This window comes from Callithrix jacchus, chromosome 6 (assembly GCF_049354715.1).
Source record: "Callithrix jacchus isolate 240 chromosome 6, calJac240_pri, whole genome shotgun sequence".
In the NCBI taxonomy this organism is placed as follows: Eukaryota; Metazoa; Chordata; class Mammalia; order Primates; family Cebidae; genus Callithrix; species Callithrix jacchus.
Window position 1 is genome coordinate 104917391 of NC_133507.1, and position 18490 is coordinate 104935880.

The 18490-nt window shown below is 56.7% G+C and overlaps 1 protein-coding gene across 1 annotated transcript; it reads left to right on the plus strand.

Annotated features, from left to right (window-relative positions):
• Positions 1 to 8505: 8505 nt before the first annotated feature.
• INHBB (inhibin subunit beta B) lies at positions 8506 to 14153 on the plus strand. Its single transcript, XM_035305104.3, has 2 exons — positions 8506 to 9000; positions 11465 to 14153. Exons 1-2 carry the CDS (start codon positions 8553 to 8555, stop codon positions 12238 to 12240), a joined length of 1224 nt encoding a protein of 407 aa, XP_035160995.1. The 5' UTR covers positions 8506 to 8552; the 3' UTR covers positions 12241 to 14153.
• The last annotated feature ends 4337 nt before the right edge of the window (positions 14154 to 18490 follow it).

Sequence of the window (18490 nt, forward strand, 5' to 3'; positions counted from 1 at the left end):
ACAGCAGAGGAAGCAGCTCGGGGCTGGTGTGGAGGCACTGCGAAGTCACCACGACCCCAGTCTGACCTTCAGGAATCTGCTCTCTGGAAGGCCCTGGCCAGACCCTGCTCCCAACCCTGACTGGCTGGGCCCTACTTCCTCCAGGGTGGCTCCAGTTCCCAGCGCAGGCCCAAGCAGCTCTCCCCCAAGCTCCTGTCGGCTCTGTCCTCTGCAAGCCCCGTAGTGCCAGGGCCTGTCCTGCTCATCTGCTCCCGCTGTCCTGCCTTCTTCGGAGCCTGGTGCTTGCTGCCAAGCTGTCCACCCTCCCTGCTAATTGATCTGAAGGCAGGACAGTGCCGTGACCCTGTCATTGCCTGGTACAGTGTTCTGTTCCTACTAGGTCCTCTGCACACATGTGAAATGAATACAAGAATCTTTCTGAACAATAATTGGAGGCATCAGAAAGGTTAAAGACCATCCTGAGGGCCCTGAACCCAGCCTATGTTCTGTGGCTGGAGGCAGGGTGCAGTGGCTCACGCCTATCATCCCAGCACTTTGGGAGACCAAGGCAGGTGGATCACCTGAGATCAGGAGTTTGAGAGTGGCCTGACCAATACAGGGAAATCCAGCTCTTTTAAAAATACAACAGTTAGCTGGGTGCGGTGGCAGGTGCCTGTTGTCCTGGCTATTCGGAAGGCTGGGGTATGAGAATCACTTGAACCCGGAAGGTGGAGGTTGCAGCGAGCCAAGATGGCTCCACTGTACTCCATCCTGGGCAACAGAGCAAGACTCCATTTCAAAAAAAAAGGAATATGTTCTATGGCTGGAGAAGAGAGTTATCACCAATGTGTACAAGATCGGTGAGTGTGTCTGACAGTGTTCGTAGATTTAATTATGAAAAGATTCACGGTTAGCTGAGCTCAGGTGAATAAGTTTGACTACATTGTGTAATAAAGCATGTGACACCTCTTTTGACCAGTGTTACTTAACATCAGTTGATGAGTGCTTCAGTATTTGTATGCCTGGCAGGTTCTCCTTTTTATTTCTAATTAAGTGCCTTGCTCTGTGCTGTTATTTCTGAATCAGCAGGAAGTTGTAGGGGTATGGGAAACATTAAATACCCTAAGGGAGGTGAAGGTCAAATGAAAGATTAATGTTTTGTATTTCTTCATCCTAAAGATGCTATCTATTTATATGGTCTATCTTTACATCTCTTTCTTCCTCTATTGCTTAGAAAGGTGTACAGTGTCAAAGGCACATCCTCCAATCCCTGGCTTGAGACCAGTTTGCGTGACAGGCCCTGTTGGCGGGTGGAGGCTTGAGGATGCTGCCTGGCGGCTTGGGCTCTGCTCATGGTCCTATCAGCATCATGAATGCATGTGGCTTGACTCTGGGAATCTTGGACCAATGCAGACAGCAAGTGTATAATAGGTGTTTGCCCTTTAACAGGTCAGAACTAAAACATCTGCCCCCTTCACAGTGGGGCCTCTTACTTAGATATAAATAAATCCATCAAGCAAAAAAATAAAATCCTTTCCTTTTCATTCATTTTATCTCAATCCATAATCTAATATATAGGAAAGAGAAGGCACTGTAGGGGTTGAATGACCTGGGCTAGGGAGATAGGTGAGAAATGCCTCCTTTCTCAGACCAGCACCTGACTCGTGGGCTGTGGGCCTGGGTGGGGAAGGAAGAGGAAAAACAGGGAGCTTGGTATGAACCAGGAGCCTGCCCAGCGCCCAGCCCAAAAGGGAAAGGGCTGAACATTGAGAGGGCTTGAAATTAACAGAGCTTTCCTAGCCAGTCAATAGGTCCAGGCTGCAGGGAGATGCCGCTAATGGCTCTGGGTTTTTCTCCTTTCGCAGCCACAGTGGTTCCCTCTGTGGAGTTCCCTTCAATGGGAGACCGTTTTACTGACTGCGAAAATTCAATTAGTCTTATGTCAGCGTGGGGAGAACTTTCGCGAAGCCCAGCATTATCGTGGCTCTCTTTTTGAGCTGCTTTACTATGGTGGCTTCCTAGGAAGTGAGTTCCATTAATACAGAGCATATGGGTGCAGCTGGAGGGAGTGTGGGCTGTGGGAGACAGAGGTCCTCAGCTTTCACATACATGAAAGGATTGATGAATTTCTTGGTTCTGTTTAAAAAGCAAAAAAGATGTCTTGTCTGTAGACAAGCGTAATTTCTTTGGTTTCTGTGTTGTCCCTGTTACCCATCAGAACCTCAGAAATGCTGTCTTGGGTCAGATGCGCATTTTTCTTTGCTGGTGGCCCATTGGACGGTTAGGTCACTTCTCGTCCTCCCAGGAGTAGATGGAGAAAAAGTCAGATGGATGTTCAAGGACAGCTGAGGACTGAGGCATGCCATTTAAGGGAAGTTTGGTACTTGGACCCAAGTGTTCCCAGAGTGGACACAGTTGGGCTTGGAGACCCTAAACCAAAAAACCTTAGAAATGCTCTACTTTTTATTTGTTAGTAGCAAAATAGCCAGCTCATTGGGTTCTCAGCCACACATGGGCACCCGGGAGCCATCTACAGGAGCTCCCATGGCAGGAATAGGAGGAGGGGGCTCCTCAGCTCTTCTTGCTCAGTCCCTCCTCCTGTGAGCTGCCTAGGCCTGTTTCCTGGTGGAAGGACTCCAATCCTTCCCCTTCCTCCCTTTTGGTTCTCATGCTGGCCCTTGTTGCCTCCCCGATGGGCTGGGTCTCTTAGGTGCTACAGCACTGTCACTGTCCTCCTAAAACACCCCTGCAAGGAGTCACATGTTCTTCTGGCCTTATCACCTCTTTCTGGGCTGACAAACCCAGGCCTAGTTACCCTGGACTTGACCTGGTTCCTCTCCTAGACCTACTCTCACTCCGTTCATCATGGGACCTTCTTTCTTGCCCACCTCTTCTCTCATGTTCCCCTGGAGGCCACCTGGAAAATGCCTCCTCGTGCTTCATGGCTGAGTTCAAATCCTGCCTCTCCTGAGATACCTCTGGTAGACTTAGGTGTCTTTCCCCCTCAGCTTTCTCCCTGTGGTCTCTCTGGGAGAGGGAGGATCTCCCTGCTCATATACTAGTCTTCCCAGTAGACTTGGGGGTGGGGGTGTCAGGGCCTGACTTATGTACGCATTGCTGTATCTCCAGCAGCTAGTTCAGTGCGTTTACTGAATGAAAGGGAAGGAATTCTGTGCTAGGAAGTTTGCGATTAGCAATTTGAAGTGGGCCACTAACCAACTGCTGTATTTAGCACCTCTATTTTGTTCTAGAAAATATACCATCTTGGACAGCCATCCCCATGGGGCCTGCTGTTGAAATATTTCCTGAATATTCACAAATTTCCTGGACGTTCAAAACATATTGAATTCAGTTCTCACAGAGCCTCCAGTATCCCCATGAACTGATCTGAAGGCCCTTCCTGGATGAACCAGAAGTGGGTCCTCTCAAGCTAGCTGCGTCGGGGCTCCTCAGTCTTAGTGAGAAAGAGGTCCAGAACACAACAGTTTGTGTGGTTCTTGCTGACATATAATAGATTTCAGGAGTTTGGGAACTGAGGATATCAGCTCAAAAGTCCCACAGGTGATGAGGAGCCCTACGAAATGGTTCTGTGTTAAAGCCTGGTTAAGCAATAGAATGAGGGCATGAGCAGGCGTGATGTGTCTGTGTCCACCTGCTTACACCTGTGGGGAGGAGACAGCAGCAGACATGTGGGAGCACGGAGTGGCCTGCCATCTGAGCTGACCAGAATGCAGAGCCTGTGCTGGAGTCTTGGGCCTGCTGCTGACCTACGAGGCCTTGGCCCAGCCAACTGGGCACCTCAGTTCTTCCGCCTGCCCCATCTGGTGCCCCTACTTCATTCCGTCCATAAGTACTCACCAGTGCAGGTGCTGTGCTGGGCACTTGGGCCGTGTCAGATGAATAGCATAGGTCTTGGCACCCCCAAGCCCATGAACTGCCAGAGATGATAAGCAGGCCACTGCTGGGTTTACGGATGTAGATGGCTGCTAGTACCCTCCTGATGTAGGAGCCACCCATCTGCCCTGGTAAGAAATATACGACTGTCTCATCAAAATACCCTTCCCATGCCCACTCTCTCAAGGACTTGAGTCTGTGACCTCAAAAGCATGAGGTGGCCTTGGGGCATTCGGTGGGGCTCCATGTCGGTGTCTGAGCTCTTACAAAGGCCAGCTTGAACCCCACTCCTAGGAGGCACTCCCAGCTGGATTGTCCTTCACACCTGGCTCCAGGCTCAGGCTGTCCATCGTCAGTGTCCAGGGCTGCCAGCTGAGCAGGACACTGCATTGGGCCTGGCATACACCTCCTCTGCAGAGATCGAGTTGCTCTGGAGAGATGTGACATATGCCAGTGAAGCTTGGCAACAGTGGCTTCAGTGACAGAAAAATAAATGCCAGGTCCCTTAGCCCAACCCTGCCAAAGGCCTTCTTCCAGCCAGAACCCTAGTTACTGCCCACTGGTGCAAAGGCCTTCTCTCTACTCCACACCTTACAGGAGCTGCAGGGCCAAGAACGGCATCTGGGTTCTCAATTCGTTTTGCAAATGAGCCCTAAGGCTCACTTTTATGGATTGCCTTGTTGCTTTTGGACGTTTTCGTCATTCTCAAATTGACAGATAGATGGGTTATGCAAAAAAAAAAAAAAAGGACATGAGGGCAACTGCGCTGTACTCTCCCATCTTCTGCAAGCCGAAGCTATAGTGTCGCCTTGTTTCCTTCCCACCTTCTCCATTGTGCCAGAGTTCCTTGATGGCAGCAGGGAGCCAGCATCCTTCGTTGGGGTGGCCTGGTCTTGCAGCTGCTTGGAGGGTGTTTGCTACAGCACTGGTGTGCACTACTGTATTCAAAATGGACAGGTGCGGTCACATCTTTAGTCTAGATGGAAGGCTGAGGACACCAGTACAAGGAGAACCAGGCTCAATGCTAAATGAGGCTTTGAAGCAACAGGAACAGGTACTTGCCCCTCAGGAGGGGATGGGGAGCCCCTACCCCCTAGAAACACAAGGTGATTTGGAAGAACTCAATTTACACCCTTGGCTCCCGTGGGCTGGGGGATCAGCAGAGGGCGGGATAATCCCAGCTTCTCGAGCAGATGGTTTCTGACTACTGCTTGACCCAGTTCCCTCCCAGCAGATGACTGGCAGCGGGGCTGACAGCTCCTTCACCAGGGGAGCAAAGTGTGGACCTTCGTCCCAACCTCCTTTTCCCTCCTCCCACCAGCAAGGACACAGTGGCTTTTGCTCCCCCTTGGCACCAGGTCAACGGGCAAGATGCTGCCCCTTCTTGAAAGCAGGGAGCCCTCACCCACGTTCCCTCCCTTTCCACAGCCCTGTCTAGCCCAGGTGGGACTGGCTATGAGAAGGGCTGGCCAGGAACACTCCTGCAAGGCTTGTGTTGGGGAGTGGAGGCTGTTAACTCCTTCACTGGCTTTATAGCTTCTCTCATTCATTCATTCGATCATTACTTCAATAAGTTGTCTCTGAACACTGCTAGGTCTGGTGCCAGATAGGGCCCAGGAGGCCTGCTTCCCAAGCAAGGGGACAGGCATGGGAGGAGAGAACAGCCAGGTAAAAAACTATCCAGGGCACAAACGGGTCAGGGAAGTGATGCCAAGGAGGAGAGACTGGGCTGGTTCTGAGAGCCTGAGAATGAGTTTGTCAAGTTGCTGGTGGCTGTGGTGATGGAGACAGCTGGGTACGCAAATACAAGCAAAACCAGGAGGTGGCCAGCTTGGCTCAAGGCCATCAGGCAGGAGGTGCTTCCCAGAAGGCAGAGGCTCCGGGGCCACAGGCTCCCAGGCCTCTGATGGGAGAGCAGAGACTCTGGCCGTGGTGGAGGTTCTAAGGAGGCAGAAGGGCTGCCATTTCGATCCTTCTCGATCCCTGCCTCTGACTTGGGTCGGCAAACTCACACCTGCCCTAGTTTTACCCGCCAGCTTCGGGTCGGTTCCACCGATTGGGAGGGAGGGGGCGCTCGGCCTCCAGACTTGTGGGCCACCGCCGTCCTGCGGTCCCGGCAGAGCTTCACTGTGGCAAGGCTGGCCCGAGAGGCGGGGTGGGGGGGGGGAGGAGGGGGCAGGAGGTCACGCTCCGCCTCCGACGTCCCGGATTCCCGAATATCCTAGGAAAGCCAGAATGACCTCCCATCGTGCTTCTGCCTTGAGTTAGCCCGTTGCGAGGGAACGGGGCTCGGCGCCGTGTCCTGTGGGCATTGTTATGCGGCCTCAGACCCGGGTGGGGGCGTGAAGGATAGAGGAGTGCATTGCCCTTGGGGCCCTGGACAGGTCTGAAAGTCAGGTTTCCACTGACAGCGTTCCTTGTCTGTTGGCTTGAGAACGGTGGTCTTAGAACTATCCTTTATCGGGTTCTGTGAAGAGCCTGGCCCAGTTGACTCGCTGGGCCTCCCACCCAGCCCGTGTGATACAGGTGTTAATGTCCCTTCACAGAAGATGAGGTAGAGACTAGGAAAGGTGAGGACTCTACCCAAGGTCGCTCCTGCAAAGCTGGCAGTGCCTGAGCCCGAGTGGAACCCAGGTTTGCGTGAGGCCAAAGTTTGTCAGCTGGCGAAAGTGGGGATTCCACAGCTGGCGAAAGTGGGGGTGGGGGTGGAGAACTGGAGATCCTGCCAGCCCTGCAAGCTCTGAAGCTCAGTGGCCTCCGGGCCGCGGGCCCGGAACCCCGCACAATCCGGGCGTTCCTCCCGGCCCAGCAGAGGCAGCTGCTGGCCAGGCCTCCAGTGGCTGCTGCCTCCCGGCTTTCCAGCCCGCGGGTCCCAGGCCTCGGCCAATGGGACGGCGGCCGGGGGCGCTGGGTAAGGGCGCTGTAGCCCGGGAGCGGCAGCCGCCGGCGGGGTCTGCCTCTAGCGTCCCAGGCCTCGCCGCACCCCGCTCGCCTCGCCAAGCTCGGCCGCGAGGGAGCGCCCCGGGAGGGCCGGGGCGGCCACGGGGGCGGGAGTCGCCTCTGCTGGTTGGGGAGGGCGGCGGCTGGGACAGGGGCAGGGCCTGCGTGGCCTCGGGGAGGGGGCGGCGGACCGGGAGGAGCGCCCGGGTCCTGCTCTTGGAGCCCGTCGGTGCCGCCCGCCGCCCAGCTGGGCAAGGGTCCGGGGCGCCCACGTGGTGGGAAAGTTTCGAGGTAGCAAAAGTAGCCCGGCATTGAGGGGGGTGGGAGGGGAGGGGAAGGAAAGGGAGGGAAGAGGGCCGGCTCGCCCCTCCTTCTCTCGAAGGCAGAAAGGAAAAAAGCGGTGGGAAGCTAGGGTGAGCGCGGGGGGCGGGCAGCCCCAACCTGAACAGATTCCGCCTCCCCCTCCTTCCCCCACCCCGGGAAGCCCGAGCGGGCAGGACGACACCCTCCCTCCCCCCCTTTTTCTGCCAACGTCTATCTCAACGCGCGCGCACATACGGAGATTGTGCGGCTTTTTTCCCCCTTGGGAGAAAAAACGGGGAGAGTAAAAGAAGAGAGGGCAAAGAGAAGAACTCGTCCTCGGCGAGCTCCGCACTCCGTGCCGCGGCCAGGCGCGGGGACGCCACGGCTGCCGCCGCCCGCCAGCTCTCTCCCGGCCCTGCAGCGGGTGCCAGTGCGAGCGCGAGCGAGGGCACCTCACCCGGGGACCCTGTGAGACTTTTCGGCGCTCGAGCCTACCTCGCCGCCGCCGCCGCGGCAGGCAGAAGAGACAGGGGCGAGAAGGGCCCTGCTTCCCGCCTGTCTTCCTCGCCCGGCGCCCCGCGCCCGGCCGGGCTGCGCGAGCAGGAGGAGGGAGGGAGGGAGGCGGCGAGGAGGCGGGAGGCGCAGAGGCCCCGGCGAAGCGCGCTGCGGCCGCCCGCTCGTGGATGCGGCGCCCAGGGAGCCTGGAGACAACTTTGCCGTGTGACGCGCCGGGAGGACTGCAGGGCCCGCGGCCGAGGGCTTGGCGCCGCCTGTGAGCGGGCTCGCGCGGCCGGCGCTCCTGGTCACCGCGCTCGCTCCAAGCCGCTGCCCACCGGCCCGCGGTGAGGACGACCTGCCCGTCGCCGCCACTGGAGGCCCTTCTCGGCGCGAGGCAGTGAGGGCGAAGCGCTCAGGTGCGAGCGCGGGGCCCCGCCGCAGCGCCCGCCGCAGCACCGCGCCAAGCCGCGCCCGGCTCAGCTCCGGGGGCTCCAGCGCCTTCGCTTCCGTCTCGGCCAAGTTGCGTGGACCCGCTCTTTCGCCCACCTTCCCTGGCCCGCGGCTGAACCGCCGCTCCTGCTGCTTTCGCTTCACCCGAACCGGGGCTGCGGGGCCCCCGACGCGGAGAGGATGGGGAGAAGGCTGCAGATGCGGAGGCGCCCCGAGACGTCCGCGCGGCAGTGACCCGAGACCCCCGCCGCGCCCCTCAGGCCCCAGTGGCCCTCGGCGCCCCTTCCCCGCCGCGCGGGAACCCCCGCGGCCCGGCCGGCCCCCTCCCCCAGTGAGCCGGCGGCGGCCCTCCCGGAGGGCGGGCGGGCGGAGGCCCGGGCGGGCGCGGGCGGGGGCGGGGCGGGGCGGCGCGCCTGAAGCCCGGAGCCCGGCCCTGCGCTAGGCTCGGTTCGCCTCGCGGCGGGCGCCCTCGTCGCCAGCGGCGCACCATGGACGGGCTGCCCGGTCGGGCGCTGGGGGCCGCCTGCCTTCTGCTGCTGGCGGGCGGCTGGCTGGGGCCTGAGGCCTGGGGCTCACCCACGCCCCCGCCGTCGCCCGCCGCACCGCCACCACCCCCGCCGCCCGCAGCCCCTGGCGGCTCGCAGGACACCTGTACGTCGTGTGGCGGCTTCCGGCGGCCTGAGGAGCTCGGCCGAGTGGACGGCGACTTCCTGGAGGCGGTGAAGCGGCATATCTTGAGCCGCCTGCAGATGCGGGGCCGGCCCAACATCACGCACGCCGTGCCCAAGGCCGCCATGGTCACGGCCCTGCGCAAGCTGCACGCGGGCAAGGTGCGCGAGGACGGCCGCGTGGAGATCCCGCACCTCGACGGCCACGCCAGCCCGGGCGCCGACGGCCAGGAGCGCGTTTCCGAAATCATCAGCTTCGCGGAGACAGGTGGGTCCGGCCCTCGGCTATCTGCCGCGGTCCCCGCTCGCTCCCGCTCTCCCTCTCCTTGCCAGCTCTGGCTGCCGCGCCGCCGCAGCCCGCGCGCCCTGGGGGCAGCCCGGACTCTCGGCAGGACTCCTTCGGCGGTGGCCCTGTGCGCTCCGCCCCGGTTGCAGTCATCTTCCCCCAGGCCGCAGACCCCTGCCTGCTGCCTCAACCCCCGCCGCCGAGCGCCTTGCCCTCCACCCCAGCTCTCCGGAATCCGGCCCCAGCGCCTCTGGGCGCGCGTCCCCCTCCCGGCAGATGCGCGCGGCCCTGGCTCTGCGGGCACTTGCTTGGTGATTGCTTAATGTTTTTGTTTCCCACGATCGAAGTGTAGGCTTAGCAGTGTGGATGAAGATGTGTGTGCTTGTTGATATACGTGGGCCGGAGGAGAGAGAGAGAGAGGGAGAGAGAGAGAGTGTGTGTGTGTGTGTCTGTGTGTATGTGTGTGTGTGCCTGCGTGAGAGGCCCCTGGGGCCGCTTCCATCACCGGCGGCGTGGGCTTGCCAGGATTGCTGAAGCCTCGCTGGGGAGAGCTAGGCAACCTCTCTTCCGATTGTGTGGGCACCGGAATCGGGCGGAAGGCAGGCTTCTCAACAGGTCCATCATTTACACAGAGAAAGCCGCGGCTCGGGGACAGCCGGGTGCCTTTCGGCTAGCCTGGCAGCTGCAGCAGACCCCTCGCCCGAGAGGCACAGAGTCGTAGTTAACAAAGGGGTTGGCTCCTTTCTGGAATCCCCCCACCCACCCTAAGGCCCCAGATTGCAAATCCCTAACACTGTCTAAATATAAAAATCAGAGAGAGAAAAATCTTTCGGAACTTTAAAAGAAGGAGAAAAATGTGCCCGCGCCAAAATGCTGCAAGTGCTTTCGACTCCGCTGTCCTTTTCAGGACTTGAATGAGCCAGGCTGGCTTTTGTGCCTGGAGCTCGGCCCCATTTGTGCTGAGGGGACTGCGGAGAAGGTCGCAGAGGGGGAAGCCCCGGTGCAGTCAGGGCGGGGGCAAGCGGGGAGCCTGGGTGGGGGAGCAGTTGTGCCCCTAGCTGCAGATGCCCCCCCCCCACACCCCCAGGCAGCAGGCAGCCTGGGGATGAAAAGGGATGAAAAGTTTTGCATGGCCGGGTGTGGAGAAAAGCAGAGACAATCGGGGCTGGTTTGTGCTTAGAAAGAAATGCATTGCCGTTTTAGCTGTCCACTAAAGTGAGTCAGGGAAAGCTCGCCATGCAATTAGAGGGCTCGGATTAAAAGGTGCTTTGGGGCCCAGAGTTAGAAATGTGATTCTGGAAGGTCGAGGAGGCCTTTTGGTCCCGGTGGCACAAAATGACAGCGGGGGCTGTTATATTTCTGGTCCGTTTCACGGAGCCAGCTCTTTGACTTATAAATAACAGATTCAGGTCACAGGCAGCTCGTCCAAGACCAGCTTTTAAGGCCGCAGTTTCCCCCATTTCAAAGTCAGATGTCAGTGTTATTAGAGGAGCCAGGCGAGGCCTGAGATGGGGGCTTGGGAGGGGCATGGTGGGAGGTTTGATAAAACCAGCCCTGGCCACAGAGTTTCGTTATTTGTTCTTCGTGGAAAAAATAAAAAAAGAAAAGAAAAACGTAGATTGTCAGAGGGAAGGGTCATGGAAAAGTAGGATGAGAGGGGAGGCATCTCTTGATTGGCACAGCTTTCTTCTTGTTAAGCTGGATTATTGAGAAAATTAACAAGCCAGCTCCCCTATTCCTTGGAGATTTTGAACGTGCCATTAACGGGGAGCCAGAGTCTTGTCAAAGGATTGGACCTCAAGTTTCAAGGCTGAATGTCCTGTCCCTTGGAACTACTCGGAAACAAGGGCCAGGCTCTGCAGCCTGCAAAGCACACGTCCCTGTGTCAGAAACCTGAGTAGAGCTGCTTGTTTGCAATGGAGGTTCCACTGGGGGTTGGATCAGATCGTACTTAGGTAAACACTGGAAAGAGGCGGTAGGTGGCTCAGCTTGATTTTGCAATGCATTAAGTTAACCAAAAAAAAAAAAAAAAAAAAAGCCCTACTAAAACCACCCACCCCTGCGATCCTGGTTTTGTTTTTCAGATTTCACAGATACCCATAACAACTTGTTAAGATCTTGGCCCCCTGACAAGTTCTTCTGTTGTTCTTTGAGGCCTGACAGCCTGTCTCCAGGGAGCCCTGGCCTGGGAGAGGTGAGGCAGGATTTTATAGGCCTGGACCCTCCAGCCCCAACCTGGTCCGGGTTTCTCAATGGGAAACAATTTTCTCTGCCTCTCCCAGGTTACAGTCAGAGGCCCTGGCCCCAAGAACGGTATTTCTGGTTAATAACGTTTTCCAGCTGTGTGGCGAGTTGCATTCCAGCATCCTGCAGCAGAGAGTGTGTTTCCCCCATAGCCTCGTGTTCTCCTTGAGTTAACTTGGCCTGCTCTTCCCCTTTTCTGCAGATGGCCTCGCTTCCTCGCGGGTCCGCCTGTACTTCTTCATCTCCAATGAAGGCAACCAGAACCTGTTTGTGGTCCAGGCCAGCCTGTGGCTTTACCTGAAACTCCTGCCCTACGTCCTGGAGAAGGGCAGCCGGCGGAAGGTTCGGGTCAAAGTGTACTTCCAGGAGCAGGGCCACGGTGACAGGTGGAACGTGGTGGAGAAGAGGGTGGACCTCAAGCGCAGCGGCTGGCACACCTTCCCACTCACAGAGGCCATCCAGGCCTTGTTTGAACGGGGCGAGCGGCGACTCAACCTGGACGTGCAGTGTGACAGCTGCCAGGAGCTGGCCGTGGTGCCGGTGTTCGTGGACCCAGGGGAAGAGTCACACAGGCCCTTTGTGGTAGTGCAGGCTCGGCTGGGCGACAGCAGGCACCGCATTCGAAAGCGAGGCCTGGAGTGCGATGGCCGGACCAACCTCTGTTGCAGGCAACAGTTCTTCATTGACTTCCGCCTCATCGGCTGGAATGACTGGATCATCGCACCCACCGGCTACTATGGGAACTACTGTGAGGGCAGCTGCCCAGCCTATCTGGCAGGGGTCCCCGGCTCTGCCTCCTCTTTCCACACGGCTGTGGTGAACCAGTACCGCATGCGGGGCCTGAACCCCGGCACAGTGAACTCCTGCTGCATCCCCACCAAGTTGAGCACCATGTCCATGCTGTACTTTGATGATGAGTACAACATCGTCAAGCGGGACGTGCCCAACATGATTGTGGAGGAGTGCGGCTGTGCCTGACAGTGCAGGGTGGGGGCACGGTGCTGGGGCGAGGAGGACAGTCCTGGGTGGGCTTCTTCCAGCCCCCGCGGGAACGGGGGTGCACGGTGGGCTGGGCACAGTCATTCTGTTGGGCTGTGGAGAAGGTGCCAGGGTGCGGCCTGAGATATTCTTCTACGACTTCATAGAGCAAACAGTCAAAACCAGAGCGAGAACCCTCAACTGACATGAAATACTTTAAAATGCACACGTAGCCACGCACAGCCAGACGCATCCTGCCACCCACACAGCAGCCTCTAGGATACCAGCAAATGGATGCGGTGACAAATGGCAGCTTAGCTACAAATGCCTGTCAGTTGGAGAGAATGGGGTGAGCAGCCACCATTCCCACCAGCTGGCCTGGCCACTCTGAATTGCGCCTTCCGAGCACACATAAAAGCACAAAGACAGAGACACACACAGAGAGAGAGAGAGCCACGGAGAGGAAAAGCAGATGCAAGGGTGGGGAGCGCGGCCAGGCAGAGGCTGTGTGTGCCCCGTGGCTTTCACCAGGCCTGCTCTGCCACCACATCTCCGGCTCAATATCTGCTTCTTCCCCAGCCTGGGATCCTTCGTGCTTCAAGACCAAGAGAGCCTGTCCTCCCACACCCTTGCCAAGGGAAAGAGACCCAGAAAGGACATAACCCATCAGAGACCGGGGAGCAGGGGCAAGTGACTGTTCGTCGATTGGGCCTCTGACTTGACTTATGTGTGTTTTTTTGGAGTGGGGAGGGAGGGAGAGAAGAGGGGGCTAAATTTAATGCTTTAACTGATCTCCAACGATTGACAGGTCATCCTTGCCAGTTGTATAACTGAAAAAGGACTTTTCTACCAGGTATGACCTTTGAAGTGAAAATCTGAATTGTTCTAAATGGAAAGGAAAAAAGTTGCAATCTGTGCCCTTCACTGGGGACATTCCTTTAGGACTGTTTTGGGGAGGGGTGGGAATGACCCCTAGGCAAGGGGATGAGACCACAGGGGGAAACGGTGGGGAGGAGGCATTCTTGAACTGCTGAGGGTGGAGGGTGCCCCTTCAGCAGAGGCTGAGGGAAGGGAGCAGCTTAGTTGGTCTTGGAGAGATGGGGAAGGCTTTCAGCTGATTTGTAGAAGTTGCCCATGTGGGCCCCAGCCATCAGGGCCGGCCATGGACGTGGCCCCTGCCCACCTGCCTGCCCGCATAGCACTTGCAGACCTGCCTGAAGGCACATGACACAGCACTTGCCGATCCACGTGTGTCCAGAAGTGGCCCTTGGCTGAGCACCGAACTCGCTCGCCCTCTAGATGTCCAAGTGCCACGTGAACTATGCAATTTAAAGGGTTGACCCACACTAGATGAAACTGGACTCGTACGACTCTTTTTATATTTTTTATACTTGAAATGAAATCCTTTGCTTCTTTTTTAAGCGAATGATTGCTTTTAATGTTTGCACTGATTTAGTTGCATGATTAGTCAGAAACTGCCATTTGAAAAAAGAAGTTATTTTTATAGCAGCAAAAAAATGAATACAGTTAAATGTATTATACATAATTTTGGAACCAAAGAGGCCAACAGATCAGTTTTAATTTTATTAGACGGTGAGGCCATCTGATGTGAGGTGGACGTTCTGAACGGTCCCTTGAGTGGCCTGCCAACGTTTCAGGGTATGAATGGATTTTGTTTATTCGGTTCGATGTGTCTTTTCTATCCTTACACACCCAGAAGGTAGAGTAAAAATGGCTATGATAGAATGCAGGTGTGTATCCTTAAATCCCCATCTTTATGTTTATTTAATAAAGCTCCCCTTAGGTTCTGTTTCATAATAATTTAAAACCAAACAATTTTCCCATAGACTTGCTGTTAAAGTATTTTACGTTTGTGTACAGTTTAAGAAAATAAAAGATTGAGTGCCACGGGCCTCCTGCCTTGTGTGATGTCTGGGTCAGGGAGGCCTGGGCTGGAGGTGGGCAGCTGGGAGGAAGGCCAGTCCAGGTGTCCTTGGATGCCAGCAATCTCCTTGGCCTGCTCCTGGCATCTCTGCTTCCTTGCCACGAGATGGATGTCAGGCAGAGATTCCAGGAAAAATGGCAGAAGATCAAAATGAAGGACAATTAGCAAATTCATGAATTACACATTTGTTTACCCTTCTAGTCCCAAGACTGATTACGTTTCACCAAGGCCACATTCATTACCATTTGAAAGTGCTGGGTAAGCCCCCAGCCCCAGATGGAGCTGTAAAACCCTAAAGGCTGAGGTCTAGCTGACCTCCGCTCACCTCTATTTACAGGTGACTGGGACCCAGAAGAGTATTTGGGATAGAAGGGTAAACAGAGTCAGGCTGTGAGTGTGGGAATGAGGCCTTCCTGAGGGGGCTGAGTGGTGGAGAGTGGTGGTAGGGGCAGTGTAGTAACGACGGCCGCTGCGCAGGTCTGAGATACCTGCCGAGTCCTGTTACCGTGCAGCATCGTGCCTTTGTGGAAAGTGGCTTTGTCTGCATTTCCCAGATTTGGGAAAGTCTGAGGCTTAGAGCGTTCAGAGCCTGCCTGAGGTTACAGCCAGGACAGGGACCCTGCACATTTGAGCCCACCTGTTTCCCTGGAGGACTGCAGCCGTGTGCCCTTGACTTCCGCTGAGGCCCTGCAGGGCTGCTGGGGCTCTACCTTGGGGTTTGGGTAGCATGAGGTCTTCCCAGAGCTCAGGACATTTGAGCACGTGGGACTTTAAGGGATCATCTAACCTCATCAAGGTAGTGGGAAACTGAGGGAAGCCCAGATGGCTAAAGGGCGTAGCTCAATCGGCACAGCCAGCTGGTGGCAGGAGGCAGCCTCTAACCTCTGTCTTTTTCCATTCTTTGCCCAAACAAGGGAGCTACTGCCCTGCCAGGCTTTTGGCCTGAGGGCAGGATTGGTCATCTGGGAAGCGGTGAAACAGTATTACTGTAATTCACAGGGGAAAGAAGAAAGTGTCGCAAAGACAGTTCTGGCCTCTGCGTTTCAGGCAGTGAGTCACGGCCTCTCTGCCCTCTACTCTGCTAGGGCTGGATGTAGCTGCTGGCGGCACCAGGCCCCCCGCCCAGCCCTGCCTCCCTGCTGCCCTGGGACTTTTCTCAGGTAGTGGCCAGGAGGTGCAAGATGACTCACTGAGGTGCTTCTGCTGTTTGAACATTGAGCACCTACCCAGGCCTTTCCAGGCTGAGCATCACAGGATGGCCCCACAAGTCTTGAAGTAGCCCCAGGAAGAGCCTGGGAACCCCAGGGGCACAAGGCCTTGGTGCTTGCTGACCTGGTCCCTGAGTGACTCTGCTGCCCTATGCTGGCACCTGTTCCTGTGGGGTCTGGCCTGGGGCCACTGGTGGACAGCAGTTCCTATTTCTGAGAGAGGCAGTGAGGACAGGCACTGGCGCCGTCTCCGCTGGACGTCCCCACACCAGCAGGGTCTCCTGTGCTGCTGTGGTCACTGCTCTCCTTGCTCTGTTCCCCCTACTCAATGCTCCAGCCTCTTCCGTCTGCTCTTATTTCCCCAGTGGTCCAGCCTGAGGGCCCTGCCTCTCTCTGAAAATGTCACCGGAGCCCAGCTCTGCCCCCAGGTCCACTGCCTCTGGCTGAACTCTCCGATGCTGGACTTCAAGGTCCCCAGCCTTCCTTCTTTTCAGTCCTCCCTGCCTCTTCTGGCTTCCAGGCTGCTGGCTTCTCATACTCATCCCCAGCCCAACCTGGGACCAGTGGGACAGAAGGGGCCTGCCTGAGCTGGAAGGCTGCTGTCCCCACCCACCTCAAATGTCTCCCCCACCCATCCACTGCCATACCTGGGATCCTACCATTTGGGGGTCACCATGACCTTCAAATATGCCCCAAGTCCTCAGTGACTCAGTGGAGCCTGTGGCCTGGACTGGGGTGCTGGGGTAAGGACAGCACCTGTACTTGCCTGCCCTCTGCTTCCCCCAATTCCTAGATAGGCAGCCAACGGGCTCAGTACTCAGAGGCTCCAAGCATATGCTTGGTTTGTGTTTTGTCTCCCAGCTCTCCCAGGGCCTGGCTTAGAGTGGGGCATACAGAGTGCCCAGTGGTAGGGCCCAGGGGTGGGGCCAGCATTTAGGAGGGGCTACGAGGTGTCCAAGCTTTATACCTGTGACCTGGTGGGATACCATTGTCTCAGGCCCTGCCACAGCTCCAGGTCACGGTGTCCCAGCAGCCTCTTGCACTGTGGCTGGACTCCTGACTCACCTGGGGCTCAGGCTGGCCCAGCACCATGCCAGCCCAGCACCATGCCTGCGCAGCACCACTCCTGCCCAGCACCATGCCAGCCCAGCACCATGCCTGCCCAGGGCCTCTGTGAGGCTGGTGGGAACTAGTGCTGCAGCTGCCTGAGGGGACTTGTAGGCCATCCCCACCTTGGAGAATCCTGCAGCTACCTAGAGCTCCCTTGAGGACGAAGAGCCAGGATAGGAATGGGGGTGGGAGGTCACAGGTGGCCACCAAAACATGGAAACTACTGGGGGTTAAGAAAGTGTGGTTTTTCAGGCAAAAAGTAAAAACCAAACAGCCTTCTGTGGGCAGAGGCCCTGGGAGTGCCTCCAGCCCTGTCGCTAGGCTTTCAATGGGATGTTTTGAGCAATTGACAAATTACAGGGTGGGCTTTGAAAGACCTGCTGATGGTGATTGGCTATAGATGAGGCGTGGGGTGTGAGCATGATGGCTGTGGGGGCTCTGTGTCATGCGGGGACTGTGGGAAGGCAGTCACTGGTGTGTGAGGCTGTGCATGTGCTGCTCATGGGTGTGGCCAGGGTGTCGTGGGTGGGTTAGGGTGGGTGATGAACTGTTTTGTGATTGTAGGTGTTACTGTGTGTGTTGAGCCGCATGGGGCTTGAGACTGTGATTGTGGGCGTGTGCGGTTGGCTGTGAGTTTGTAGTGTATGGTTGGCTGGCCTTGAGGTTGTGAGGCTGTGTGGGTGAGTGTGTGAGACTGTGTGTGGGGTTGGAGACTGTGATTGTAGGGGTGTGGTTGGCTGTGTGCATGTCTTGCCATTTTCGTATTCCTCCTTATGGAGAGGTGATGCACCTAGCCAGTTATGCGCATTGCGGTTGGGGTAGTTAGAATCTGTGATCGCCCTCATGCCCGGCACTATTTCTGTGGTCTGTGGAGTTGTCCTTGGCATGGTTTCACAGCCCCTGCTGCTCTGCTCTGGCTACACAGTGTGCTGGGGGTAACCTCAAAGTCAGAGCACTTTAAAGGGAGAAAGGTACCATCTAGTCAGTCATTCAGTCACTCAACAAACATTCTCAGGGTGCCTGATGTTATGTGCAGGCATTCATCCCTCATCTCAGGGTGGTCCTCCCCACCTGGAGGTGGGGAGCAGTTATCATTATCCCCATTGCGTAGATGAAAAAACAAAGGCTGAGAGCAAGGCAGCCATTCACTGAAGGTTGCACAGCTCTAGGACTTGCCCCAGGCAGCTGCATCCAGAGCCACTCATAGCCACTGGGCTGCCCAGGAAGAGTGGTGGGGGGAGGGGTAGCTGTTCTGGGGCCTGACTGGAGGAGAGGGGAGGCTGGGGTCTAGGGTGTTCTCAGCGTTCTTTTGGGAGGGGTCTGTTCCCCGACTCCTGCCCTGGCTCTGGCCTGAGGCATCAGTGGCAACTGTGCACTGAGCTGTTCTTCTCTGTGGCTGTGGGGAAAGCAAACATCCAGCCATCTCTGGTGAGTGAGGTGGCTGCTGCACGCGGGGCTGGGGGCAGGGGCTGAACAGTTGTCACTGGGACTAGTCACTGGGAGGATAGGCATGGGTTGGCCTACCTGGCTTTGCAGTCGCAGCCTGGCCCAGCCTCTCAGAGTCCTCGTCTGTAAAATGGAGCAATGACAGTGCCTACCTTATTGGGTTGTGAGCATTCACCGGCTTAGAAGGGCCACGCACTTGAGTTGTTTTGCTGTTTTCTGGCACATTCTCTGTGTCAGGCATAGTCCTGGGTGCCCAGCCAGAGCCCTGCCCTTCCTCCAAGAGGCCCTCTTTCGTTCTCAGCTATTCATTCGATGAATATTCACAGAAGTGTGACAGTGAAGATGTTGACTAACATTTATCGTTTACTGTGGTCAGATGCAGCGCTGTGCAACAGCTTTGTAGATAATCTTTATAACCTCCCTCTCGGGCAGGTGAGATGTGCCTATTTTACTGATGAGGAAGTTGAGGTTCAGGGACGTTGAGTATCTTGCTTGAGGCCTCATAGCTATTCAAGGGGAAGACGCAGGCCTGTGGTTCTCC